Genomic DNA, 27,019 nt, shown 5'->3' with positions numbered 1-27,019 from the left:
TCTAGGAGGGGTGGGTGGAGCTCAGTGGTAGATCACATGCTTAGCATGTGCAAGGTCCTGGGTTCAGTCCTCAGTACGTCTACTAAATTAAAACAACAACCATAAAAATACTGTTAAATGTTCTCATTACAAAAAAAGAAATGATAATTATATGATGCAATAAGGGCGTTAGCTAACACTATGGTGATAATCATATCGCATTGTGTAAATGCATCAAATCAACACAGTTATAGACCTTAAACTTACACAATGTTATAGTCAATTATATCTCAATAAAAAATAAAAATAAAACTAGATCGTGGCAAAGTTTGCACAACTGTATACATTTATTAAACCTCATCAAACTACGCTTAAAATGAGTAAATTTTGTAGCACATAAGCTATGGCTCAGTAAAGCAATAAAAAGAAGGAAAGTACTGATGCTCGTAAGAAGCTCAATTAATCGATCTGAGGAAGGGCCATGGCCTCTCTGGTGATTTCACATGCGGAATGATGAGAATCATTGCTGTAACGTATTTATCCTCTAACTCATCCAGACACAACTTTTCAGGAACACTGGCTGGGCCAAAATCCATTTGTAAGCAAATCTACTGGTTCCTTTGAACTCAGCTGAAATTGGTAGACTGCAAAGCATTGGAGAAAATGTCTGCCATTCTTCTTGTCTTCTCTTCCAGAATCATCACTTATCTTTACTGGCAGATCACAGAGGGAAGGAAGATTATGATCAGACTGCTCCATGAACAGATCATTAATGTAAGTCCTGTTGGACCCCTTTGTGATCCTCTCCCGTTTTTAATATTTTGTAATGGAATTTTCAAACATACTCCAAAACTGAGAACAATACAATGAACTCCTACCTTCCCACCACCCAGCCCTGAGAAGCGTCAGCAATTGTAGACTCTTGTGTCGTCTACACTATCCCTTTGCTGTGAAACCCTGGATTATTTTAAAGCAAATCCTAGCCTTTGTTTATATGATTTTATCTGTAGACTCTTCTATATGCCTAAGAGATACAGACTTTTAAAAAAAAATAACCACAATACCAATCATCACACTAAAAGAATATCTAATAATTCCTTACTGTCCTCTTAGAGCCAGTCACTGGTCAGATTTTCCCAGTTGCCCCATTGTCTTTTTACAGCAGGATTATTCAAGTCGAAATCTGAAAAAGTGCCACAGGTTACATTTGGTTGATGCGCCTTTTATGTTTCTTTCAATCTATAACAGTTCGCACCTCCCTCTTCTCTTGCCATTTCATGCTAAAGAAACCCAGTCATTTGTCTTGTAATAATTCCCGCATTCTGGATGTGTCTGATTTGCAGCCCTGTGGTGGTGTTAAGCATGTTTCTTTTTCCTTTGTATTTCCTATAAACTGGTGGTGAAATTTAAAGACCTGATCAGGTCCAGATCCAACTTTGTAGCTAGGATACCACGTAGATGACGCTATATGCTTCTTACAGCTTCACCTTGAGGCACAAAAGTTCTGATTGTCTCTCTTTTTGTGCTGTTAAGAGGGATCAGTGGGTCCATGCTTGGTTAGCTGACCCATCCTTTATAAAGTTCCCTGTTAGCCTCTCACCTAATGGGTTTAAGATCCATTTATTCCATTCAGGATTACTATATAGTGCTACTCTGATTCTAGAACTACTTCTGCATATATTAGCCGGAATTCTTCTATAAAAGAAGAATTTTTGCTCGTCAACTATTTGATTACCTTGAAATACAGTTTATAGAGGAAAGGCAAGTAAATACATGACTCTTTCCCTTTGTTTACTTGTTTTCAAAATGAAGAGTTGATACCTTAGTGTATTTTCATGAGCACTTACTGGTGCCTGGCATTGTGGTAAATGATGAACAAGAATTCTTTTTAAATTTTAACTAGTCTCTCTGGGGCACAATCATTCCTTTAACCTCTATTTTAAAATTAAGGAAACTGAGGTTTATAGAGTGAAGTGTGCTGCCCAAAGTCACAGGGCAGCTGTGTAGTGGGATTTGAACCAGGAAACTCCAAAGTTTATGCTCTCAACCATGATGCAGCTTTACCTCCCTGAGTCAAAATCTTACAGAAGAATTTCAATTACTAAACATAGAAGGAATGAGGGAAATGGAACATTGTCACGAAGCAAAATACTGCGGTAATAATCGTTTCAAGCAAGATCCACCAGTGGATGCTAAAATTAATGGGTGAAAGTTGCAGGAGAAACAAGGGCATGGGAAATGGGATTCACCTAGACTGGACAGACCGTCAGTGGTGCTCGCTGACCCACCTCAGCCCTGGTGGAATCTACCACTCTCTTGTCTGCAACAGATTCACAGGAAAGTGGTTCACCCTCCTGGGGAAGGCATACGCCCTTCCCTTGTTCTCCTTCCCAGTTCAGGAATTATTTATCAGGGTCTCATCCATTAACACAGATAACTTTGCCAAGTGAAATATATTTGATGTCCTTAGATTCAGAGCTATAAGCTTTGACATTCCCAGTGGGAGGACCAGGCAGATCCAGGAAATTCTGGGTGTGCAGACAGGGTTCTGGGGCAGAGGGCATGCCAAGAGGGGGATGCTCTGAACCATCTGTGCTGGCCCTCAGACAAGAGCATGTAAGTTGCTCCTGGCAGTAGGCTACTACTCAGTCTGCTGGGAGAACTGCGTTAGAGGAGAGGATTACAATTCAGGAAGGCTATGGTGGATAATTTGGTTTTGCTTGTGAAACGTTTCTTTTTTTCATTAATAGGAAACATGGCTGCGGTCTCCATCTAATGTCCGGGACCCTACCTGCCTAAAACTCAACCTTCTTTCCATCATTTGCTTCTCAGCCCCACATCATCGTTCATCCTCCATATTTTTATTTTTGATTTTGTTTTTTTTTTTTTCCTTGGCAGGAGGGCAAAGACAAAATGTTCCTGATAGAAAAGCTGATCAAGCTGCAGGATATGGAGAAGAGAGCAAACCCAGAAAGGAGAGATGTGGAGGTGAGCCTGGGGGCCGCCTTGGGGTCCCTGTGACGCAGATGTGCCCTCCTGTGAAAAGTGCATCAGGGAACTAGAATCACATAAGGGCACTTTACTTTCTGTGTCTTAACATTTTTGTATTTTTTATTTAAAGAAATAGCACACCATCGTTCACCACTTTCAATGCCTGGCGGTGTTCTAAGTGTGGGGGTCATCGTGGGGCTTGCACCTGCCTTTCCTGTAACCCAGCCATACAGAGGTTTATCCCACTGAGATGAAAAGAGCCCTGAATCTCACCGCCTCCCCATGTTAATGCTTTAGTGTGTATTCTTCCAGATCTTTCCTTCTAGGTATCTGCCAACACACATGCGTCTGTTAACGTTTTTGTTTATTCATTTACTTATTGCCAAAAAGGGGCTACATCATGCACATGGTATCATAACTCCCCCTCTCCTCACTTAATATTGCATATCAGGCATTGTTTTAGTTTGTACATATTTGGACATTTGGGTAGTTTCCATGTTTTTTTTTAAATACTAGAAACAATATGTAATGAAACATTTTTGTTATAATTGTTTTATATGTTTTATCTGCCACAGGCATGCATGTGATAATGTTAATAGATATAACTATATCATGCTCTTATGATTTTTATCAAGTTCATTCTTATGAAGCGGGTATAAGAGCTGTCTGGAACCCTGCTCTAATTCCAAAGCCCCTGCTGGCTTCGTTGGTGTCCTGGAAAATCTGGATAAATAGTAAACCCACATTAGTTCGAATGCTACTAGTTTGGGAATTTGTGATCTTATCAGAAGAGACTGCCGTGTCATTGACTCTCTGCACAAATTAATACCGTGATTTAGGCAAGAGAGCTAGAGGCCCAGCTCTAAATCCTGTGAAAGCAGGGGCCACATCTGTACCTCTGCAGCCCCAGGTCCTAATATATTACCTGGCGTCATGTAGACACTCAGTAAATATCTGTGAAATTAATGATGAGATGAATGGAGTCACTGTCCCTAGAAAAATGAAACAAAACATGTTTGACATTTCTGTGGCTTAACCTTGGTCTTAATCTGTCACTCTTCATTTTAAAATGGTGGGGGCTCACAAGTCTTACGATCTATGCAACAGGGTCCGAAGTCTGTATTCTTTCCCAGCGGTGAGGTTTCTTGCTTTCTTCTTTTTCAGCAGTTGGGCCCTTTGCATGTCAGGGAGCATGACGCTGCTCCAGGTGAGTAACCAGCTGGCACTGGAGGAGGCCTGACTCATCAGATGACCCGCCCCGAGGTAGAGGGTCAGAACTGCTCCCGCTGCAGTCCCTCATTCAATGGCAAGAACTGGCCCAAACTGGCTTTAGTAAAAGCCCAATTCTTGCTTTAGGTGTGGCTGGAAGCAGAGGCTCACAGCATGTCACCAGAACCTGCTTTCTTCCTGTTGGGGTCTTTCCATGTTACCTTCTTTCTCAAATAGGCTCTTCTTGATAACAGTGACAGCTTTATCAGCTTCTGGTCCCTTCTCAGATTTAAGCTCAGTGGGAAAGAGACTCAGAATTCTCACTGTGTTTCATTGGATCTGACTGGGTGATGTACCCACCCATGAACCAATCAATTGCTGTGGCCATGAGACTGCAACGGTTTCATTGGCCGGATCTGAGTCCCATCTGTGTAGATACAGGTGGTATGAACAAACAGAACCTCAGGGACTGAGAGTGGAGAAGGGTGGCTTCCTAAAGAAAATCTGTGGCTGATGACAGAAGGGGAATGAGTCTTGGGAAGGAAACAAACAAACCCATCCATCTTTTTGGGACAGCGTTCACTGACAGCACCCAATGATGGGAGTTCATGGGGGGAGAACTGAAGAAACTTAAAAGGAGGCAGGAAGGCCTGAGAAGCCGTGGGGTGTTGAAAGCCGGTTTGGTCTTTCCCATGAGGGATGAGGCAGGGTCTGTGCTAACTTCTCTTTCCTGTATCAAACCCAGACCTGCGATTTAGGCGATCAGTTCAAGAAGATAATCCAAAGGTCTGAAAATTTTTGTGGAATCCAGACACCAACCAAATGAGGAAAGAAGATAAAGATGGAACGACTTCTTCCATGACACCTGGGCCTTTAGGAGCTTCCCAGAGGAGGAATTCAAGCTGTCAGCCAGGAGTGGAAACTGACTACAGTATAAATACTAAAGCGAAGTTGGGCATTCCCTGCTGGCTTTTCACTCCTGAATTGCTCATTTTTTCAAGACAAACTGGAATTTTCCAGTAAAGACTGTGGCACTGTTTGAACGAGTTCACAAAAACCTGGGAAGAGAGAACATGAGAATGATGTAGTTTATCTTTAAGAGATATGCATACGAATTTTTGGTCCTTAGGAGTCTCTCCTCCCAGACAGAGCTCCCAGACCTGGCAAAGGTTTGGAAACTGGTACTAAGACAAGTGGCCCAGCTTGAATAAAAATGGGATTCTCAGTCAGGGATGTGAAGCCTCTGAAGTTTGGAACCTGCATTTGTTTGCGACTTAACTAGAAACATCCCCGTGTTACCCAAAGGTGAAATACAGCTAGAAGCCTCGTCTAAAATGTATTCCTTAGTGAGTACCTGAGTCTTTGGGATTAGACTGGGGCAGGGGTGTGGACTGGGACTCTGCCCCTGTGGGGTTTTATACATGATCCTCAGAGTCTTATGTTGAACCAGACATGAAGCCAGCGGTGATATGTGGAATACAGTTATATGTATGTGTCTCTGTCTGTGTGAGTACATATGCATACATACACTTAAAAAGCATTTGTGTGTGTGTGCAGATTTGCCAAGTGATTCACAAGGCATGTGACTGTACTTAAAACTGAAGGGTCCAGCAGAAAAGTGCAATTACCAAATTACTTGTGGGGAGAAATCTCCTCTTCAGTAATCACTATCATGAAATCTAATTGGAACTGAATTTTGAAAACATTTCAGATGAATTTGAAACACAAACATCCAGTCGGTGCCCAGTCATTGACTCGCTTCTTCATTCACTTATTTATTCATTAATTCATCCGTCAGCTGAATTAAGTTCTCTTGGTATCATCTTTGCTAGTGGTTGCCAGCAGTCCTCCGTTTTTCATTCATTCATTCAACAAATATGTGCCAAGTGGTGGTGAGCAAGTCAAGACACAGTCTCTGCCCTCATGTGCTTTCTATCTAGAAAATCAATTTAGGCAGGAACTTAATAATTACAAAACAACTCTAACACACACTGTGAAGGAGAAGCTCCCAGGGGACTATGGGAGACTTAACTCGTCTGTGGAGCTGATGTTCAAAGCGACTTTCCCTGCTCTCTGTTATCCTAATGCTGTGTGTGCTGCTTTGGCTCCTACGTTGAAATGTGGGCTCCCTCTGAAAGCACCGTTTTTGGTTGGATTAGGACGCACCCTAATGGCTTCATATTAACTTAGTCACATGTTTAAAGGACTTGCCTCCAAATCCCGTTACATCCCGAGGTACTGGGTGGGGGTTAGGATTTCAGCGTATGTATTTTGGGTCAACACAGTTCAGCTCGTAACTGGGATTAACTCACCTCCAGTCCCGTCAGGGCCTCTCATCAGGCAACGGCGTTCTCAGTGCTGGCTGCACCCGGGATGGCACAGAGAGGTTCGAACCACCAGGCCCAGATCCTGCTCTAGACCAACTAAATCAGGCATCCGAACTTTGCCCTTAAAGCTCCCCAGATGGTTTCAGTGAGGACTACTGAGCTAAGATCTCGAGTTGTTCTTTTTGAATGTGCTTGACCATAAAAGCCACTTGAGGCACTTATTAAAAGGGGAGCTCAGAATACTGCGCCAAAATCTTCCAGGGGCACTCTCCATCCTCTTCTCCAGCCCTTATTTTAACTAGCTCAGAATGATAAAAGCAGCACCTTCTTCCCAACAGTCACCTAAAGCTGGGTAACCCCTGCAGTTTTAGTATTGAAAAAGGGTAGCCTCTCTTGCATTTTTACGGGAACTGACCCTTCACGTGGATGTCGTTGATGCTGCGAAGTCCTGAATCTTCATCTCACTCTAGGTCTGTATCCAGTTTCTTCAAGGATACTTGGTATCCCACAACTGGTTCTGTCATTTATTGTCTACTATATGATAGGCACTGTAATGAGCGCGGGGAACGCTTCTCATGAGTGAGCCCTTGCTGTGGGTCAGACAGGATGCTAAGCCCAGGTTTAGAGTGTGAACTTTGGAATTATATAACCTGGGCCTGAATCCTTATCCTATTACTGTTGTGTGACTTTAGGCAAGTTATTTAATTTCCCTGTGTTTGGTTTTCTTCACTGTAAAAGGGATTATAATGGTACCCACCTCATAGTGTTGTAGCGGAGTAGACACACAGAAAGCATTTGAAACAGTGTCTAGACTTGCAGACATAGTAAACAATCATATGGTTACTGGGGAAAGGGGGTGGGAAGGAATAAATTTGGGAGTTTGACATTTACAAATGTTAGCCACTGTATACAAAAACGGATTTTAAAAAACGTTTCTTCTGTATAGCACAGGAAACTGTTCAATATCTTGTAATAACCTCTAATGAAAAAGAATATGAAAATGAGTATGTGGAATATATGTATATATATGCATGACTGGGACACTGTGCTGTACACCAGAAGTTGTCACATTATGACTGACTGAACTTCAATTTTTAAAAATAGCAAAAATAAAGAAAGAAAATGAAAGTGTCTAGTTCATGGTAGGCAGTCAATAAATGTTATTAACAAGCATTTTACACATCTCTTTCCTTTAATCACAACCACCCCCTGGTGTGGTACTAATGCTGCCTCTATTTTAAGATGAATTAGGGCACTAGCTATATGACTTGTCCAAGGTCATACAGGTAGTTATCAGGAAATTAGATTTAACTTTCTCTGATGCCAAATCCTGTTGTTAGCCCCTTTACTAAGCCTTCAAAGTAAGCGCTTAATAGTACTGAACACTTTCTTTCCTGATCTGAATTCTCTATTCTTCAAGGCCCATGACCACCTTAGCATAGGATTTAAGTCCCTAATTGGGTCTGGCTGAGTCCAGTGCAATATGGATTTGGGATAAAGGTCTGGAGACAAGAGAACTCCTGGCTCTCAAAAAGTCTTCGCAGCACAGGAGGGATGCTGTGGATGCTGAGCTGTGCCCACAGGAACTCCTTCCCTGTCAGTTGCTGTGTGGTCTCTGAGGACCAGAGGGGGAATTCAGTCCACGGATGTTTTCTTTGGTTACTTTCTCTTCCTCTGTCACTCCAGTCATAATATGCCACACAAGTATATGCAGTTTAGATACCCATTTATTGAATCTTTGTCCTTCTGTTCATTTTAAAATTCAAGAAAATTTCTTTGTAAACATCCCAAGCCCGTTATCATCTTCCTGCCAACACTAACTGTAGCAAAACTCAGTCTGCTTCGCATCATCTCGCTGTGTGCGCTGGTGGCCTAGCTGCTGCATGGGTGAGGCTGGTGCCCATCAGGGCTCAGGAGGGAAGTCATGACTAAGCTGCGGGCCTGGGATCAAGGCTGCAGATGGGGCTGAAAGGTGGGTGTGGGCAGGGGGCAGCGGGGGAGGAAGCTAGAGGAGAGATAGCATTGCAACTTTTTAAAGACTCAACTTCATTTTAAGTATTGCTACTTAAGTTTAGAGAAAGACCCCTGGAAGCTCAGGTGGGAAAGAGCAGAGCTGGGAATAAGGGCGCTGCATTATATAGGCAGACAGGGTGAGTGGTTCTCTGAACTCAGACTGAGCCAGATTGGAATCCCAACTACACCAAGGAACTTGAGACCCTGGGTAAGTTACTTTTACTCTGTAGTACTTTGGTTTCCTTCTCAGTAAAAAGGGATTAATACCTCTGTCAGATTTCTGTGAGGGCTACTTACAATAATGCATGCTAAACCACTCAACTTCCTGGCCAATGTAAACAAGAAGTCTGAGTCACCGTGGGATCAGGCTCTGTGTCACCGGCTGTGTCACTTCTGTGAAGACCCTTCCCTCCTATGGTTTCAGTTTTCTCTTTTGTAAAAAGAGGTCCACGTTCCTGGATGCCTCTTCCAGTTCTAATTGTCTATGATCACGTTGTAGAGCGGCCTGAAAAGGTGCAACTCTGACCCCTAGTGGTCTGTAGCTCTTACTTCAAGATACTATGACCCCTCAGACTAGTATCAAGACTTCACTACCATTTTCTTGGCTTCACACCTTACCAGGGACCCCGGTCACTGGATTGCAGACAGCAGCTCCTCTAAATTCTTTATGTCTTAGGATATGATGCTCGGTACACAGTTTTCCCTTAGTGCTCCTTTTAATGATTTTATTAGTATGGTCACAAGTTTGATGTCTACAGTACATTGATAACATAGCCGAATACAAATATTTAAATAAGTAAATTACGTAAGTGTGTCAAGTTTTAAAATGTCAACTCGGAGTGATCATGCATTTCCCATGCATTTGCATCTGCACCCCCAAAACTGCACAACTCAATCTGTGCTTATCCTCGCTGGGTCTCAGTGTGTGCCTCAGCTAGGTTGGGACGGGAGCTGTTGTACCTTTTTGCAGACCCAGACTTTCAAGAGCATCAGTGTTGAACTCAAGCATTCCATGGAGCACGGTGGCAACACTGGGCTTTGCTTTGATTCAGGTAAAAACCCAGTTACCGACTATTGCTTGTGTGAGCCACCTGGTCCCCCCAAGGGCTTGGGCTGGCACAAAGAGTATTTTGATATTCCTGTGTGAGGTCAGCAGGCAGTTTCCATAGCCATGTTTCCTCCCTGGGGGAAAAGTCTAGAACTGAGATGCGCAGTCTTCCAACATGCTGTCGGTGATATAACCAGAACGAAGATGAGATTCGTAGTAACTTTTTTCATCAAAAGTATTAACTGTCCAAGCAATAACGTGAATGCCTTTAGCTGACCACTTCTTCAAGTAGTCCCTGGAGAAAGAGGGAAAACCAACCCTGTTAGGATAATGCCAATTGCCCCAGGAATCTATGATGGTCACTAAATATGGTATTCAGTGACGACTAATAGTGCCCAGAAAGAGCCTCTTAACTGGCCGCTCTACTGCAACCAGAGGAGTGTTCGAAAACCCAGCATGAGAGCCTCCTCCGAGTCATTACAGCTTAAAACACTTCTGCGCCTCACCCAAGACTGCCCCCCAACCCCGGCCAAAACACAAGAAGCCCTGTTGAAGGCCGTACCTGGCCTAGTTCCTGTCTCTTTGGCCTCATCTTATGCCACACTTCCCCCTTCTTTTCTGTGCTGAATTCTTTTGTGTGCGTGTACTGATTTGCTTGCAATTCCTTGAAAGAACCAGGATCCTTCCTGCCACAACACTTTCGTGTGTGTTTTCCCCTCTGATTTGGATCATCACCCCTGCCCCCCTCAATTCCTACTCTCCCCTCGGATCTTGGCTTAGTTGTTACTTCCTTGGGGATGTTTTCCCTGACTCCTCTGACTGGGACAGATTATACAGTGCATGTGCATCGTTCTCTCTTAGACAGCATTTATCTTAGCTGTAATTTTACATTTGTTGGACTTTGATTAGCATCTGTCTCTCCCACTTGACTATAAACTCCATGAAGGCAGACCATGGCTTTGTTTCTTTGCCACAGCACTTTCAGCTTCTTGATACAGTACCTTGCAATGCTGCAGGAATACACCAAACATTTATTGAACTGAATGCATGCTTGCCTGAAATAGTATGAAACTTACTATAATTGGCTGAAATACGCAGCTATAAAGCTGAAAAATTAAAGACTCAGAGACCGCCAGCAGGTTAGGGAATGGAAAGCTGCGAGAGATGAGGCAGGTACCCATGAGATGTCTTCCCTGTGGCTCTGCCCTGGGCCCGATGTCGGCTTTCAAAAGGGGACAATCACAAGGAAATACAATCTTTCTCATCATAATCTGGCATGTTTATTTTTTCTTTAACATGCACTAAAAACCAAGGATATTTGATCAACTTGTTTTGGAAACGGTGAAATATGCCTGAACTCTTCCCACATAAGAAACTAGTGGCATTCCAACTTAATAAAGGTACCGGGGGGCTTTGTGGGTGGGAACCAATCCAGGTTGTCCACTGTTAATCCTTCCTTTCCAAGAAGAACATTCAGGAAATATGTTAGGAGAAGATAAAAAAAATCTTCCAACTTACGGGGATACAAAATCCTTCTGTATGAGGAAAGCCGAAACTCCACACAGGTACCACAAGATATTATGCATGCTCCAATCAAGCAGAATGTCCATTACCACAAACACGGACTGTTTCCAGGAAGTGTCAAAGCGTGGTTTCCCATCTCCTGTATGGCTAAGGCTCCAAGGTCTGTGAATTAAAGCTGTTACTACATCCTGATCTATTTGCCTCATCTGAAAAGGAATTTTGGAAAATAAAGCAATTATCGTATCTTAAGTTTGAATACCTCTCATTTATTCTTTAGCCAGTGTGCTCATTTTGACGAAGTGGTCATAGACGGTACCTTGCCCCCCATGTCTACTAAGGACTCCAGCACAGATACTTTGCGACTTCCCTCACAATTCTAAAAGAACTGCAACCCTATCTTTAAGATGAAAACATTTCAGGGTCAAATTTTAATACTGTCACAAGGGTAACTTTCAGTTGGAAATTGATTTAAATTACGGCCAGAGATAAATATTAAGAATGCAATGAGGATGGAACCATGATCATTTCAAGATGGGCTGGTTAGCTTTTGATCCTTTCTTGAGAAAATGGCTGAAAAATGAGTTGTGGAAGTGGGGTGAGAAGAGAGAGGTAAGAAGTAGGGGCAGGGGATGAGGACAGAGCAACAGAGAGTGGGGGGGTGTGGATGGAATTCTTTGTGCTCTTTGCTCCTCTGCAGAATGTATCACACACTTTAAGGGCCTCTGGTCAGGTTAAGTTTGGGAAACTCTGATCCAAATGTCTGAAAGCCCCATGACACTATTCACCTCAATGACAGTTTATATCCCACTAGGCTCCACCCTTACTGTAAAATTTTAAATGTATGCTCTGTTGGTCACTGTTGAAGGACCAACTCATTATTTTGGAACCTGTAAATAAAGGGCAAGATGAAGTGTTTTATTTGCCTAGTGGGTAACTAAATAGTAGATGAGAGTTCCTTTTTATAGACGTATTCTAGCTAATACGTGAAGAAGAAATGATAGAATTAAAATATTGACATTGTGCAACCGCTGGTAAGTTGCCAGAGCTGGCATCAGTAACAGCTGCTGACGACAATGACGAGTCAGCGTTCTGTGCCTCCTGATGGGAAACAGCTCTCGCCTATGAAATTATCTGGCCAAGAATAATTGAACCTAAGCTGATCAAACCTTTAGTCCTCACTACCAATTTACAGGAAATATACAGAAGGGAAGAATGTGTAAAACTGTATCACGGCATCATTAGCGAAATCCAGACTTGGGTATAGAAACCCTACAAAACAACCTGGTTTCTTCAGTAAGTGCACCATAAGGGAGGAAAAAAAACTTGCAGGTTTTAAGATTTAAAATGACAACATGAAACCCTTATTCGGTCCTGATTCAAACGAATAATTTGTAAAAAAACAAACAAAAAATGTATTTCTGAGATAAATGATAATTTATACATTGGATGTATAATCATCTTAAGGACTTCTTGTTAATGGTGTTAGACGGGATAATTAAATTGTGGTTATGTTTACAAAAAAGGAATCACTTTTTAAAGATACTTAATGTAATTTTTACAGATAAAATGATATGATGTCTGGAGTTTGCTTCAAAATAACCCTGGGGAGAAAAACTGGGAGTATGGGTGAAACCAGCTGGATTATGGCTCAAGGAGGGCTCACTGTCCTACTATCTACGTTTATGCATATTTTAAATTCTCCACATTAACAGTCATTTTTTTAAAAAAGGTATATTCTGCTGTCACTTAGTGAGACAGAGCTATATAATTCTTTCTGAGAACATTTATCAAAGGAACTTGAATGAGCCTATAAACACGATGAAAGGAGCTAAAAAGGAATCATGGTATTTTTAAAATGGGGTGCAAGTACCTTACCCTTCCTGAATTTTTGTTAATTTAGAAGAGGAGTCTCTTAATTGATTCAGTTCAGTTTAACAAGCACCTACCCTTATGCTTACTTAGCCCATTGCTGTTATCACCACCAACTAACATAATATTATACAGAGCAAAAATTCTGAATTTTACCTTATAGATAACTTCTGGCAAGAAAGAGCAGACCATACTATTATTGTATAGTTGAGGAAACTCCATATATATTTTCTTTAGAGCATCAGTAGCCTGTAAAACAGAAATATTCATATATTTAAAATCTATTAAAATGTAGCCCCAGCCAATAACTATTATATATTAAGTACAACTCTGTTAAATAAATCAGAAGTTTCCTAATGCATAGGGGTGTTGAAAGGAGTACTGGCAGGTTCCACTATCCATTAGGATGCATTTTAATCTCACATCGCAGATAAGGAAGATGCTGGGGGAAGAAGCTGGGGTACTGCTGCTTTACTATTTTGTTGACAGGTTCACCTCCTTTGTCATACTTTGGAAAATGACTACAGGCCAGTGGAGGCTGGGAGTAAAATTTAAAAATCTTTCCCTTACACCCTAGTTTAGGCCCTAGGAAAAGTCCTTTTATACCCACAACTCTGTCACCCTCTGCCTTTCCTAGCTGGAGCAGGAGCCAACCAGTTGGGAACTAGAATGGGTAGATTTTCTCAGTCCGGGCGACTCAGAGGAAACGTTATCCATCACCAATATGGAGCAGAAGCAATGGGACAAGGGGGGATCTGGGAAGAGCCAGAAGTCTCCCTACTCTTCCCAAGATGAGTGGAAGTTTCTTTTTGTAGTAGTTTAGCTACTAAATGCAGAAGAAATGATAGAATTAAAACACTGACATTCTGTAACCTCTAGTGAATTAACAGATTTGGCCACAGAGCAACAGTAGCATCAAACAACAGAGGTGACTAGATCCTGGGTGGAATGTAACGTCGCTACATCCTAATTCTTGAAATACCACTAATTTTTGGAAAGTCACACATTACCTATAATCAAATAAAAGCAACAAAATGCATTCCAAAAAGAGAAAAAAGAACACAGAAAGCATTCACGTCACGCTTCCCTTCACTAACGGGACGGAGCGTGAGCTGCAGAGCTGGTCCTTTTCTTGCTGTGAACTAACACACGTGCCGTGTGCGATGCTTCATCTGCACTCTTGATCTAATTCTCACAACAGCCCTAGCTGGTTGCTTCTTTCATTGCTCCCACGTTGCCCACAAGGAAACTGAAGCCTATCAAGGTTAAGGTTACGCTGTAGTAAGTGATAGAGATTAATCACAGTCCGCTGGACTCCAAAGCCTGTGATCTTGGCTCCTGGGCTCTACTGTCTCCAACTTCCTGCCAACACCTGTTCCTTTACACTCCCATTTTGGTGAATTAGATCACTATGTTCTGCACAGTGTTACCCACACAATCTGTAAGCACCCAACCAGAACACTCAAATAGCTAGATTACCAAAAAAAATTCTTCTCCCCTCCTCACTTCACCCTATTCTAAGAAAATAAGCATGAATTCAGGTCAGCACACCAGGGGTGAAATGCAGGACCTAGCAGGGTTCCCAAACATGGGCTGTATCATCAACAAAACCTAAAGTGCTCCTTAAAAATGCATGTCCCTTGACCCCACAACCCTAGACATTTTTAGGATTTAATCTCTGGACAGCATGGTCCAGAAATCCCAATTTTTAAACTGTATTCCTGGTAATTCTGATGCAGACCAGCTGAAAATCCTAGACATATAAAACTACCATTTAACTAGAATATTAAATTAGCCAGAGCACCACTCTCCTCTTTCTTCAAATATGGGACTTTTTGTACTTCAGTTAGAGGATCATATTTCAGGTTTTAACAAATGGTCTCAATAATATCCTGGGATTAATTTTAAAAAATTGACGTCAGAATTCTCAATCAGTAGATGGTCATTACTGATTATAGTTATTGCTGGGGAAAATACCCAAGTTGTTCAAATGCAGAAAAACGTATTTGTACTTGAAAAGCTGGTTATAAAAGAACAAATATAACCTGAACCATATTTTCCCATTGATTTCTAGTGCAGTAATACGTTTTATGAGTAAAAGTGTATGTTCCAAAATTTCAGCAAGATTTTCATTAGGAATGTCATACAGTTTACTATAATTTCTTTGGGTATGTAACTACTCGATTCATAGAATAAGAAAAGTATGCATAAGGGATAGAAACCATACAGAAAGGATAAATCTACGTAAAAGATAAATATCCTATTAGCTATCAGAAGCTTAAATATAGGAGTTCTCTTTAAATTCAGTCCACAGTTGTCTGTTTAGACTCTTATCAGCCAGATGCAGCTGATCTTGTGTCCAACTCCTGAAGTCTCTTTCATGAGGTTACTTGAGTGTTCTGTTCAAGATGTGCTTCTTCTTTACTCTTTATTTAGTGTCTTTTGTAAATGCTTTATGCAAATAAGAGAAAGCTGATTCTTCTATTTTGTGCTAGTTATAGAATACTGGGAGTTGCTAAAAGCTTCCACTGAAGGTTAAAATGTTCCATAATTTACTGTTTACCTGAGGATGTGGACTTTTGCATTGTAAAGTTCCATTAAACAAATATAATTTGTAAAAATAGATAATAAAATATACAGTTAATTTCAGAACTGACTAGTCATTAAGTAAGATGTCTTTTAACAAGTGCAGTCTATCGTATAAACTGTACCATATTTGCATGGCCCTTGACATCAAAGAACACTGTGAGGTTATGGTTTAGGCTCTCTGCAACGGCTTCTCTCAGGGTAGGGATTTTTTCATCAGGGAAATCATTCCTACAAGAGACAGAAAAGGAACAGGACATTGTAGGAAAAAGGGAAAGATAAAAGTTTAGTAAAACAGACGTTTGACAAATGTCTCCCAACCAAAGGAAGAGTGTTTTCCCCAACTTTCTTCAACCATACCAAAGTCCAGGGGTAATTTACCATGTGTACTTGAACCAAATTACAGGTATTCTTGGCCAAAGAATAGCAACAACAAAAATCATTTAATTTTTAGGCAATCACTAGATTTATAATATAATTAGTAACTCTACTCACTAAAGGGCAGAGTATAATATGGCATCTTTGGAGAACTCAGAGACTTAATTTTTTTAAGATTGTAATTGCCCTAACAGAACCTTATGCAGTTGAAATTTCTAGGAATACATACATATGTTAACTGCATTGTTGTGACTGCTATGCATTTATTTAAGTGCAACTGTTTAAAATAAATAATGTTTTAATACATAAGTTTCTTAAAAAAAAAAAAAAGGAAAGTTAAGTGCCTGATACATAAGAAATCAGCTTTTCTCACAGAATGAAATTTCACTCTACATGATTTAACTTATGCTAATTCAACTACGTTATTTCAACCGTAAGATCTTGGTTTGAAAAAAGATAAAATTCAAACAGTACAGGGAATCCTGCCAGTCATTCTATTCAAAGCTTGTTCCCTGGGAGTAAGAGATCAGAAACATGAACTTGCTGTTCCTTTGGCCAGTTTAGTTTCCATACTCCTCTCTCAGAATAAGCATTAACCACATTGAGGGTAATTGTAGAGAAAATATCTATTTTTTCCTGCAACATGGTCACTAAACATCAGCCAATTATTTGGTATTCAAGCAAAGAAAATCCAATTTGTTTCAGTTATAGAACAAAGACTGGTGGGATTAAGGGCATTAAGATGGTATATTGACTCCAATATCATGCCTTCTTAAAGGATTCTAAGGGTGATGCAGACCCTAAGCATTTTTTGCTTTAAGTGCTGAAACTTTGAACTAGACATCTTATTAGCTGCAATGTCACTGTAATATTAAAAGCAGCCTTTCCCTTGCTTACAGCAGAGCAATGAAATATCTGTAACAGTAGAGAGAAATTCTAGCAGCCTGAACTCAGAACTTTCAAGTGTTATCAATATTCTTTCTAAAGTACAATTTCCTTTGGCTGATTTTTAATTTCTTTCAGTTCCTGGCAAAATAAAGTCTGAATTATCTTACAGGGAGGACTATAACTAAATCATGGGGTCAAATATTCAATACTCAAGGAGTACTAACCACTGTCCAGAGAACTGATATGACATGAATAACATATTTTTCAGTATTACAAAGAAGACAAGAGGAAAGGGACTTAAATAACCACATTCAAAGTATATCACCCACTATACCAATTCCAAGGTGTCTATAGCTGTTAATGGTGGGAAGGGTGTGGGTTCTGTGGTCATATACCTTTGAGAAATCTTAACGTAAGAACTGATTGATATGAACTGTTTATTCCCAAAGGGTTCATCTAGAGTGCAGGGTTTGATCTTATTTCATTATAGAACCTTTTTTTTGTTATACATCTTATAGGACTAGCTCTGATATACATATATACACATATATACATATAAGTTACTATGTCAGTACAATAATTGTCATGTTAGAGTATTGTCTTGAGAATAATTCTGAGGCCAAATCTGGCTTCAGTGGGAAAAGATGAAAAACATCCATGCCTATTTCTGTTGTCCCTCACACCTGCTCATTCCTTGGCAAACCTGTATACAGTTTAAAACAAAGCCCAACAAAACAACTTTCCTGGAGCAGAAGATGTAATTAGGAGGTGCCAGCGTCCTTCTGTGATCTCCAACACAAGCTGAAAGACATGTTTGGGTAACAGTATACCACTCACCTTAATCTGTGATTTGCTGCAGGATTAAGCTTCCTAATTTGTTCAAATGTCAAATCACACAATCGGCCAGTGCCATCAGTCGTCCTATCTACTGTGTTGTCGTGCATTAAGACAGGAACCCCGTCAGAAGTAAACTCAATGTCCAGCTCCACACCTGTTGCTCCATTCTTAGCTGCCTTAACAAAAACACCAACAATATTAATGTCAAGTGGCCACAGAATGTCATTTTGCAATCTAAACACTTAAGATGACCAACAGACAGTTTCTCTTACTGATTACATTCGCTTCCTGTACCAAATTGCAAGCCAACCTGTTTCTCTTTTTCATAGATATTTTTGCCCATTTTCTAAACTGAACTATAGTCAGTTTACAATGTTGTGTTAATTTCTGGTGTACGGCATAATGTCTCAGTCATACATATACATACATATATTCCTTTTCATATTCTTTTTCATTATAGGTTACTACAAGATATTGAATACAGTAGAAACTTGTTTATCTTTCTCATAGATGTTAACCTTACTTCAAAGTCAACACTCACAGATGCCTCAAACTTTAATTTCCTCACTCTTCCCACAGTTACAGTGGCAGATGGGGAGACTTCTGGAATTTGAGTTTTCTTTGGTTGTTTTAACCAAAGAAAATGGGCCATTAATGGTTTACAATTACAAATATTTCGACAAGTTCCACTGTTTACCCACACTGTGTTTGGTACAGTATGTCTGATGACTCCCCTGCAGTCGCTGATTAGGTGAATACTGCACGACTTTGGCATAAGTGTGATGAGTTAGGTTTTTGCTGGTTTGACTCCATCCTCTAGAGCGGAAACACCACGCCTGCTTCTAGGAGACAGACACTACATTTTGTTTATGCGAGCAGCACTGGCTGTTGGCCAACAAGTTGGCAAGCTCAGTAAGGCGCACTAGAATTTATCTAAAAGAGAACACTGATTGTAAAGTTTTGTGGGCCATGCTCCCCCTAGACACACTATCCAGGGTTTGCTTCCTTGGCTTCTTTGTCACAGCGAAGACATGAAATGGTCATTATGATCAAGACTTTAAAGTTGAACAATTTTTTAAAATTATGCAAACAGAGATAGCAGTATACAGCAAAAAAAGATTTAACAAGAGTTAACATTTTGCCATATTTGCTTCAATCTCTTGCTGCCCTCCAACATAATAATAGCTATTATTTGCTGAGCCTTTTCTATTTGTCAGGCACGATTCTAGGTGCTTTAAATGTATTAACTGATTTGATCCTCACAACCCTTTGGAAGGTACTATTAATAGTCTCATTTTCAGATGAGGAAACAGAGATTAAGAAACTTGCTCTGGGTTACACAGATGTGGGTGTGGCAGAGGCTGCACCCTTAACCATATGACTTTGCTGTCACACTATAGTTATAGCTAAAATTCTCCCCCCTTTCTTTCCAGAGGCAACTGCCAAGTTGATGTGTATTATTTTCATATCATTCCCTTATAGGTGTTTATATATTTACTACACACTTAATTATCCAAAAACAACATATAGCGCTGTACTGGTGCACAGTAAGCATTCAATAAATATTAGCCATTGTTATTTTGTTCTTTTTAACATGTTTTTAATTGTAATATAGTCAAATTTATTAATCATGTCCTTTATATGTGAAGATTGGTACATCTTATTTAAATCCTTTCCTCCCCTCATTTATAAAGATAAGCAACTATATTTTCTTCTAGGCTTTAAAGTTTGATTTTTTACATATATGACCAAGATTTCCCCCTCTAAAAATTCCAATTCCATCACTAACTGGCTGTATTATCTAGTTACATACCTTACTCTAGCCTCAGTTTCATCATTTTTAAGATACTTCTCTAATGATCTTAAGAGTTGTGAAGATTTAGAAATAATGCATGAAATCTTGGTGCCTGGCTCAGTGCTGGCACTAAGTATAAGCTATTATGAGTAGAAAAACATTTACACCTCAGCGAAAAAGTCATCATGATAATGCTTACATTTATACTGGTTAAAAGGTCCATCTTTTTATAAGATTAAAAGGTTCATCTGTTCTAAGTTAAAGATAATAATCCACTGGCAAATCCACATGGGTTAAATCTTTTATAACATAAAACAAGGTCACATTTCCAGTAATCACAGTGCATTTCTCTCACTGTAACACAAATGTAAACCTTATTCTTTGATGCTAGTAATTAGGTTCAATTACACTTTCATTCATTAGGGCCACTTTTATTTGGCTACAACACAAAAAATAACAATGGTGAGACGCTGTATTTTAGCAAGAATTCTAGAATTAACGAGTTCATTTATTTGTCTTTTCTGTGGAGTTTATTAAGGCCCAAAAGTTCTATAAAACAATCATCATATTAGAATTTCTTGGACTGGATCTTCTAATGACTGCATTCAACTTTCTTTATCAATACTTTTGTTATCCCACTTAAGCAGGCAAAAAGCTAAACCCTCCCAATTCTAATTCACATGTTAGTATATACTTCATCATATTCATTTTTCATTTATTTCAAGAAATTTCTTATTATAGTATTTTTTCTTCTAAACATACAAATTTCACATAAACTAGTGTACAGACTGTAATTTTATTAAAATTTTACTTACTAAAGATGCTTGCTTGAGACTACACTAGCAGTTTAGTAATAGAACAGTACAGTGTATTACGGTAATAGAAATCAGATCAATGACTGCCTTGGGGCAGAGGCAGAAGTAGGGGTTCACTCCAAAAAAACACAACTTTCTTGGGTGATGGAAATGGATTGAGGCGGTGGTTACTCAGGTGTATATATTTATCAAAACTCATCATATTGTATACTGAAAATACATATTTTATTGTATGTAAATTTTACTTTGATAACATTGTCTGCTTTAATAAATTCATTATGTTTTTTGAGGTATTATTCATATATTATAAAATTCATCCTTTTAAAGTATCCAATTCAATGTTTCTTTTGTATATTTGCAGTTGTGCAACCGTCACCACAATCAGGTTTTGAACACCTTCATCACCCCAAAAAGCAGCCCCATATCCATTAGGAGCCAGTCCCCATCTCTTTCTTCAACTCTCCCAGTCCCTGGCAACTACTAACCTACTTCTTTCTCTATGGATTTGCCTATTCTAGACATTTTATTTAGTAGAACTATACAATACACAGTCTTCTGTGGCTACCTTCTTTCACTCAGCGTAATGTTTGCAAGGTTCACTCATGTTATAACATGTATGGGGACTTCATCCCTTTTTCTTGCTGAATAATATTTCATGGTGTGGATGCATCTTATTTGATTTCTCCTTTCATCACTGGCGGTCATTTCTGTTGTTTCCACTTTTTGGCTATTATGGAAAATGTTATGGGCATTCCTATGCAAGTTTTTGCATGAAGCCTGTTTTCAATTTTTTTGGAATATACACCTAGGAGTGGAATTGCTGGACCAGACGATAATTCCATGTTTAACCTTTGGACGAATCACAAGGCTAGTTTCTCACCAGCAGTGTATGAAGGTTCCAATTTCTCCACATCCTGGCCAATTCTTGTTTTTGTCTGTCTTTTGACTACAGCTATCCTGGGGGTATGAAGTCGTATGTCACTGTGGTTTTGATTTGCATTTCTCAGATGGCTGATCATGTTGAGGGTCTTTTCTAATGGGCTTATTGGCTATTTGTACTTCACAACTTTTCCAACAAATATTTATCGAGTGCTTACTATGTATCAGGCACTGTTCTAAGCAGTGAGGAGAGAGTGGTGAGCAAAGGAGAAAAGGAACATGGATCTTACATTTTAGTGGGGAGAAATAGATTATAAACATGTTACATGTATATGATAGTGATAAATATTGGAAAAAGAAAATAGAGGGTACCGTGAAGGTGAAGGCAGGTGGGAGTCACTAGACACGATGACCAGGGAAGGCCTCTTTAAGAATATGACATGTGAGCTGAGACTTCAGTGATAAAAGGGGGTCAACCGTACAAAGACCCCGGGGAAGAGTTTTCCAAGCAGAAGAAATGGCAAATATAACACAAAGGCTACAAGATAGGAAGGAGCCACAATGTATTGACTGCCTACCCAGATCTATTCCCTTTCTTCTTCTCTGCTGGTAGAGACCGTTCTTGCCCCAGTGCTCAGCTTTCTCTGAATTATTCCCAGTCCCCTCCATGTGTGTATGTGCACGCGCGCGCGTGCGCGTGCGTGTGTGTGCGTATGAGAGAGGGAGAGGGAGAGGGAAAGGGAGAGGGAGAGAAAGCGCGTCCAAGAGAGACTTAATGACTTTTGGGAAAGACTTATGGAAGAGGGAGTGGAGTCTTTTCTGGAGTTCGGATGCTGATGTGTAAGAAGGTGATGCCTGGGGCTGCAGTGGCCACCTGGCCACTACAAAGAGGGCAAGTAAATACGCTGCAGGCGGCAGAGTGGATGGATCAGCAGAATCCGAGTCTTCTACAATCACAAACTGAACAGCTGAATAAACCATCCTGGAAGTCACCTCCCACACACACCTCTTGTTACATGATTATAGTCCCTCTGTTGTCTGAAATATTTGAAGTTAGATCCTCTATTACATGAAGCCAAAAGCATAATAACAAACACAAGATGGTTTAAAAAGAGAGTGGGGACTTTGAGAAAGGCACAAAATAGAAAGGTGTTTTGACTTTACCCAACTACAACAGAAAAACCACTGGCGGGTTTTAAGTATGGACAGGATATAATCTGAATTATACTGTTAAAGCTGCACTCTGGCCCCCTCTGTGGAAAGTAGACTGTGGGTTTAATTTCATGCTTCTGTCACTGTTTATAACCGTGTATCTGTTTTTGGAATACATTCATTTCATCTCTCTCAAGTTTTCCCTTTTCTATTTTATAATCTACCAGAAATCCTACCACTATCAGAATGTTTTCTCTGGTCTTTTAACATAGTAAAATGTTTAAGAATATAAATTATGAACTTCAAACAAGCAAAGGGAGGAAGAACAGGACAAAAAGTAAACTTTGAAGGAAATCAAGTACATCTTTCTTTTGAAGTCAAGAGGGAGGATGTGACCTTGTCTTCTGCAGTCTGTACTAGCTGTCTTCAGTACCTAAATTCTGTTGTGGCTAAAAAGCCCATTGATAATGACCTGATATTGGAACAAGCTAAATTACATCTCTTGAAAACAGGAATCAGCTTGGCACAATGTTATTTATCATAATTACGCATATTTAAGACATACTCAACCTAAACACACATGACAGGAATGGAGTTTAGCAACACTTACCTTTCAACACAACAGGATATGACACACTATACATGTATGTGTATTTCACATACATAGTTCCTCATTTAATATGATTTATATTCAGACATGTTCCTGGCAAACCACAACATCCATTGGTAAATACTTATGAATATCTTCTGTGCTCAGTTAACACTGAATTATCCTTTAAGGCAACTTACATAAAGGTAAACTGAAATGGAAGCCAGTAACAATTATGTGCTTTTTCCCTAAAGTAATTATCATTTCTTTTCATGACAATTCTATCCCGTGTAGCTATGTTACTTCATCCGATCTGAGTTTAAGTTTAGAATGTAAAGTACATTCTTTAGTACCTTTAGACTTATTTTTAAGCAGAACACAAGAAGAGCTGCTCTGTCTCCCTTCTGTCAAAAAGAACTAAGGGGGAAGAAGCATAAAAGATACAACTTGGTTTTATAAACACAGAGTCAGGTGCCCTTCACCAAATTAAAGGCTGCCTTTCTGACCCTGTTCCTTCTTAAGACTTAAATTTTTTACTTTACACTGAGATAATTTTAAAGAACCAAGGCATCCTTAGATTCTTGGCCTAAAGAGCTTACTCTGTGGAGGTCTTACTATGGGCCAAATACTTTATGTGGACAACTTCATGGAATCACAACTGATTAGGTGGACACCAATATTATTCCCATTTTACAGATGAGGAAATTACGGTCAGAGCGGGGACTAGAGTGAGGAGAGGTACCCTAGGGTGTCTCACTTGCTACACCCTACTCATGACTCTGACTGGGATACTGAGTGCTTAAGTAACTTGCTCATTACACAATACTGTCTGTCCCTGGCTGGACAAAGAAAGGACAGTCAGTCCAAGTTTTATATCCCGGAACATATTCTAATATACGATAAAGAGCACTGGGGCTTGAAATTAGAAGGCTGAATTTTAGAAGGAGCTGTGTGTGTTTAAGCCAGTTTTCCTACCCACTCAATGTTAAAATGCCCGAGAGAAATGAGGGGGTCAGATATACTTCCACAGAAGTGCACAGACAACTGATAAGCTCTCTTACTATGCAAGCTGTCAATATTATGAAGTCAGGAGACTGCCAAGAGAGCCCTGTGAAAAGGAGTGGCAGAAATTATCAGGAGTCCCACTGCCAGCGTGTCTGATCATGGGTAAAGGTGATAAGGAGATGACTCCGATAATTTGGAGGAGAAGCAAAAACAGCTCCTGTGAAGGTGATCCATTTAGAATATGTAAGCTAACCACTGACCAGGGCTCTATTTAACCTGGTCACATTTCCTACTTCATTCACACACCAGCCTTTGTTCTGTTCCTTGAAGTGAGGCCACACGCTGCTTATTCTGTTACGGGAAGATTCTAACACCATTCCCACCTCAGGACCTTTGCACCTGCTGTTCTCTTTTCCCAGAGCACTCTGCCCCCAGATCCTGGCTGGTTCCGCATAATCCCCATTGCAGTTCAAAGGTCACTTCTTCCGAGAGGATTTCTGTCTAAAATAGCATAACTCCTCCCTCCAGTCATTCCTTATTCCATTACCCTATTTCTTCATCGCACTTACTGCTCTCTTACAATAACTCATTTATGTGTTTGTTTCAGGCCTGTGTCCCCTACTCCAATGCAAGCTCTATGAAAGCAGGAGCCCTTTCTGTCTTGTTCATGACTGCCCTCAGTGCCGGGTACACAGCAAATACGTAGGTATCTGCAGTGTTCTATAAATACTTGAAGTCGGGAGATTTTCCACAATGCTGAGGGTCTGCGGGCCCCTTGAATGTATTCCATTTGGACAAATGCGGAACTAGGAAGGCTATCATGAGAGCGATGGGGAGCCTTCAGAAGGACAGGCAGAAGTCCAAGCTCCCAGGAGGGGCGGAGGGGCGCAAGGCGTGCGGGACTCACCTGCCGAATGGCCGCCAGTGTGTTCTCGGGCGCGTCGTGGCAGCCGCCGCGGTGGGCGATGGCGGAAACGCGGCCCCGGGGCTTGAGCACCTGCAGGGCCCTGCGGGAGGCCACGGGCTCAAAGCTGAAGAGGCGCAGCAGGACGTAGAGGCTGCCGGTGAAGAGGCAGGCATTGAAGGGGCTGCGCGTCACCAGCAGCAGCAGCAGTAGCAGGAAGGAGAAAGGGCCCAGGAGGCCCCCCTGTTCCTCCCAAAGCCACATGCCGGCGCCCGCACCGGCACGGACGGGAGTCCCGGACCCGCCGGGCTCCCCGGATAGGAGATAGAGAAGCTAGGACGAGACCCCAAAGCGCTGGCCGAAGCTGGCACCCTTTGAGTGGACCAGCGCCGCACAATGGCGGCGGCGGCCACTTCCGGAGAAGGAGACGGAGGTCCAGCCAATCAGCGCGGGGGATCGCTGAGCTCCTGGCTGCCTTGGAAACGGAGGCTGGCTCAGGCTCCAGGCTGGTTCAGGCTCCCCGCGGCGTTCCAAAGAGACTTTGGGTTATTGAGGGTTTGCACTTCTACCAGGGCTTTCGGACTATACAAGGGGAAGGATATGAGAGCAGTCCCATGGTCATAGGACTGGAAAGGACTCCATTTGCCCTCGAGGAAACTGCCCAGGGAACCTTAAAGGAGCAGGAAGCTTATTCAGTTGAAGATGTGCAAACATCAGTCCAGATAATCAGGACAACAGCAAGTGAACCTGACTGACTGGGTACCTGCTCTCATGGGGCTTACGCTCTCTTGGGGGAAAATAATAGTTAGGGGGTGCAGTTAACATTTATAGAGCACAGGGAGGAGGGTAGAGCTCAGTGGTAGAGCGAGCGCCTAGGATGCACAGGGTCCTGGGTTCAATCCCCAGTACTGCAGTTTAAATAAATAAACTTGATTACCTCTCCCCCCCCCCCCCCAAAACCATATTCCAGGCTCCGTGCATATGTTATCTCGTTTTTTCTCACAACAACCTCAGTGGATAGATATTATCTCAGGACATTAAATTCAGTCGACTTAAAAGGATTTTTCAAATTCTGAGGGGAATGAAAGAGCATAGCAAAGGAGGCACTGTCCACTGAAATAAAATCACATAACGTGAGAGTTGTGGGTTAAGTTTTATTTAGGGCAAAATGAGGACAAAAGCCTAGGAGGCAGCATCTCAGATAGCTCTGAGAAACTGCTCGGAAGAGCTAGAGGGGAAGGTCAGTATTATATATGATGTTAGTGAAGGGGCACACGTGCAGTCAAGCACAAATTTAGGCAGAGACTTGTTGCCACTCAAAAGGGAGCAGATGTCACCGTTAATGACTTTAGTGCTTTTCTAGATATGAAGACACTCAAGAATTTGGGCTCATAAAATCTTCTGAAAATATCTATCTGGAGGCCTTTTCTGCCAGTTTTCCCATAGCACAGAATGCCTCATTCCTGATTTCCACCCTGAACACCTTGCAGGGAGTGTTGGAGGTCAGCGGCTGCAGTGGCTTGTGATTTAATCCAAGCAGAGGTAGATAGCAAGTGTCAATATGATTCAATCCTTGTAGAGGCAGGTGGCAAGTGTCAATTTTTAGCTGGCAGCACAATTAGATCATAAAGCTAGATGGGATTTTAATAATTTCCTTATTTTATAGATGAGGAAACTGAGGCCAGGAGAAGTGAAGTGAGCCGACAATGGCAGAGTCAGGACTGGTATCGTGCCACCTCAGTTTTAAGCCATGAATTTTCCACTTCTCCTCCCACTAAGGGCTAATAGTGGTGTTAGCAGAGAGAGGGACCCCTAAATTAGGAAGCCCACCAAAGTGTGGGTCCTTGCCGCTGGCTGTGAAAGAATTCATGCAGAGGGACGAAGTGAACAGCCACTTTATTGCTCAGAAGGGGAAATGGTAGGAAAGGGCTTGAGCAGAGAGAAGGAAAGAAAGGCTCTTGAGCCGGGAAAGGAAGTGCTCCAGTGGGGAACTATCAGCCAAGATGGCCAGTGGAGACATCTCCAGCTCCTGAGCAGGCAGCAGGGTCTTTTATTATAAGGCTCTAACATTGTTGTCTTCATTCCGGTAGTGGTGTTAATTACTTTCTGCTACAGGCTCCTTCCTCCCTCAGAGCTCAGCCCTGACACAAAAAGCAATTAGCAGAAACTAGGAGGGAACAAAGGAGAAGAACTGGGGTATGTCCTTGGATTTTAAGGAGCCATCTGTGGGA

The 27,019-nt window shown here is 41.2% G+C and overlaps 2 protein-coding genes across 7 annotated transcripts in view; one reads left to right on the top strand and one right to left on the bottom strand.

The window, feature by feature from the left end:
* Positions 1–7,560, top strand: part of TMC5 (transmembrane channel like 5) — a 61,131-nt gene extending 53,571 nt beyond the window's left edge. For 4 of the 5 annotated variants that reach the window (XM_014552879.2, XM_032460950.1, XM_032460951.1 and 1 more), the window contains 4 exons: positions 675–753; positions 2,878–2,967; positions 4,135–4,177; positions 4,925–7,560. In XM_014552879.2, the coding sequence (XP_014408365.2) occupies positions 675–753; positions 2,878–2,967; positions 4,135–4,177; positions 4,925–4,971 (259 nt within the window). In that variant the 3' untranslated portion in view covers positions 4,972–7,560. The remainder of the gene's footprint in view (positions 1–674; positions 754–2,877; positions 2,968–4,134; positions 4,178–4,924) is intronic. The other variant, XM_032460952.1, reaches the window with a different exon arrangement.
* A 1,656-nt stretch (positions 7,561–9,216) lies between these two features.
* GDE1 (glycerophosphodiester phosphodiesterase 1) lies at positions 9,217–25,209 on the bottom strand. Of its 2 annotated transcripts, none has more exons than XM_006177276.3 (6): positions 24,792–25,209; positions 17,650–17,825; positions 15,672–15,777; positions 13,117–13,209; positions 11,086–11,297; positions 9,217–9,862 (listed from the first exon to the last, which is right to left on the bottom strand). In XM_006177276.3, the coding sequence occupies exons 1-6, from the start codon at positions 25,050–25,052 to the stop codon at positions 9,715–9,717; spliced, it is 996 nt and encodes a 331-aa protein (XP_006177338.1). In that variant the 5' UTR covers positions 25,053–25,209; the 3' UTR covers positions 9,217–9,714. The 2 variants fall into 2 exon arrangements, with proteins under 2 accessions (XP_006177338.1, XP_032316845.1); XM_032460954.1 differs by having other exon boundaries at positions 17,650–17,821; positions 24,792–24,930.
* Between the last annotated feature and the right edge of the window lie 1,810 nt (positions 25,210–27,019).

The sequence above is a fragment of the Camelus ferus genome, chromosome 18 (genome assembly GCF_009834535.1).
Source record: "Camelus ferus isolate YT-003-E chromosome 18, BCGSAC_Cfer_1.0, whole genome shotgun sequence".
Taxonomy (NCBI): Eukaryota; Metazoa; Chordata; class Mammalia; order Artiodactyla; family Camelidae; genus Camelus; species Camelus ferus.
The sequence above is the reverse complement of the archived record's forward strand: the minus strand, read 5'-3'. Positions and strand labels throughout refer to the sequence as shown.

Excerpts from the sequence above, each read along its gene's own strand:
- GDE1 (XM_006177276.3), bottom strand. The coding sequence starts at position 25,052 with ATGTGGCTTTGGGAGGAACAGGGGGGCCTCCTGGGCCCTTTCTCCTTC. Across the intron at positions 13,210-15,671 it reads TCAAGGGCCATGCAAATATG|GCTACTGATGCTCTAAAGAA; the intron begins GTACAGTTTATA and ends TCTGTTTTACAG. Across the intron at positions 9,863-11,085 it reads CAGAAGGATTTTGTATCCCC|GGACTACTTGAAGAAGTGGT; the intron begins GTAAGTTGGAAG and ends CTCTTTCTCCAG.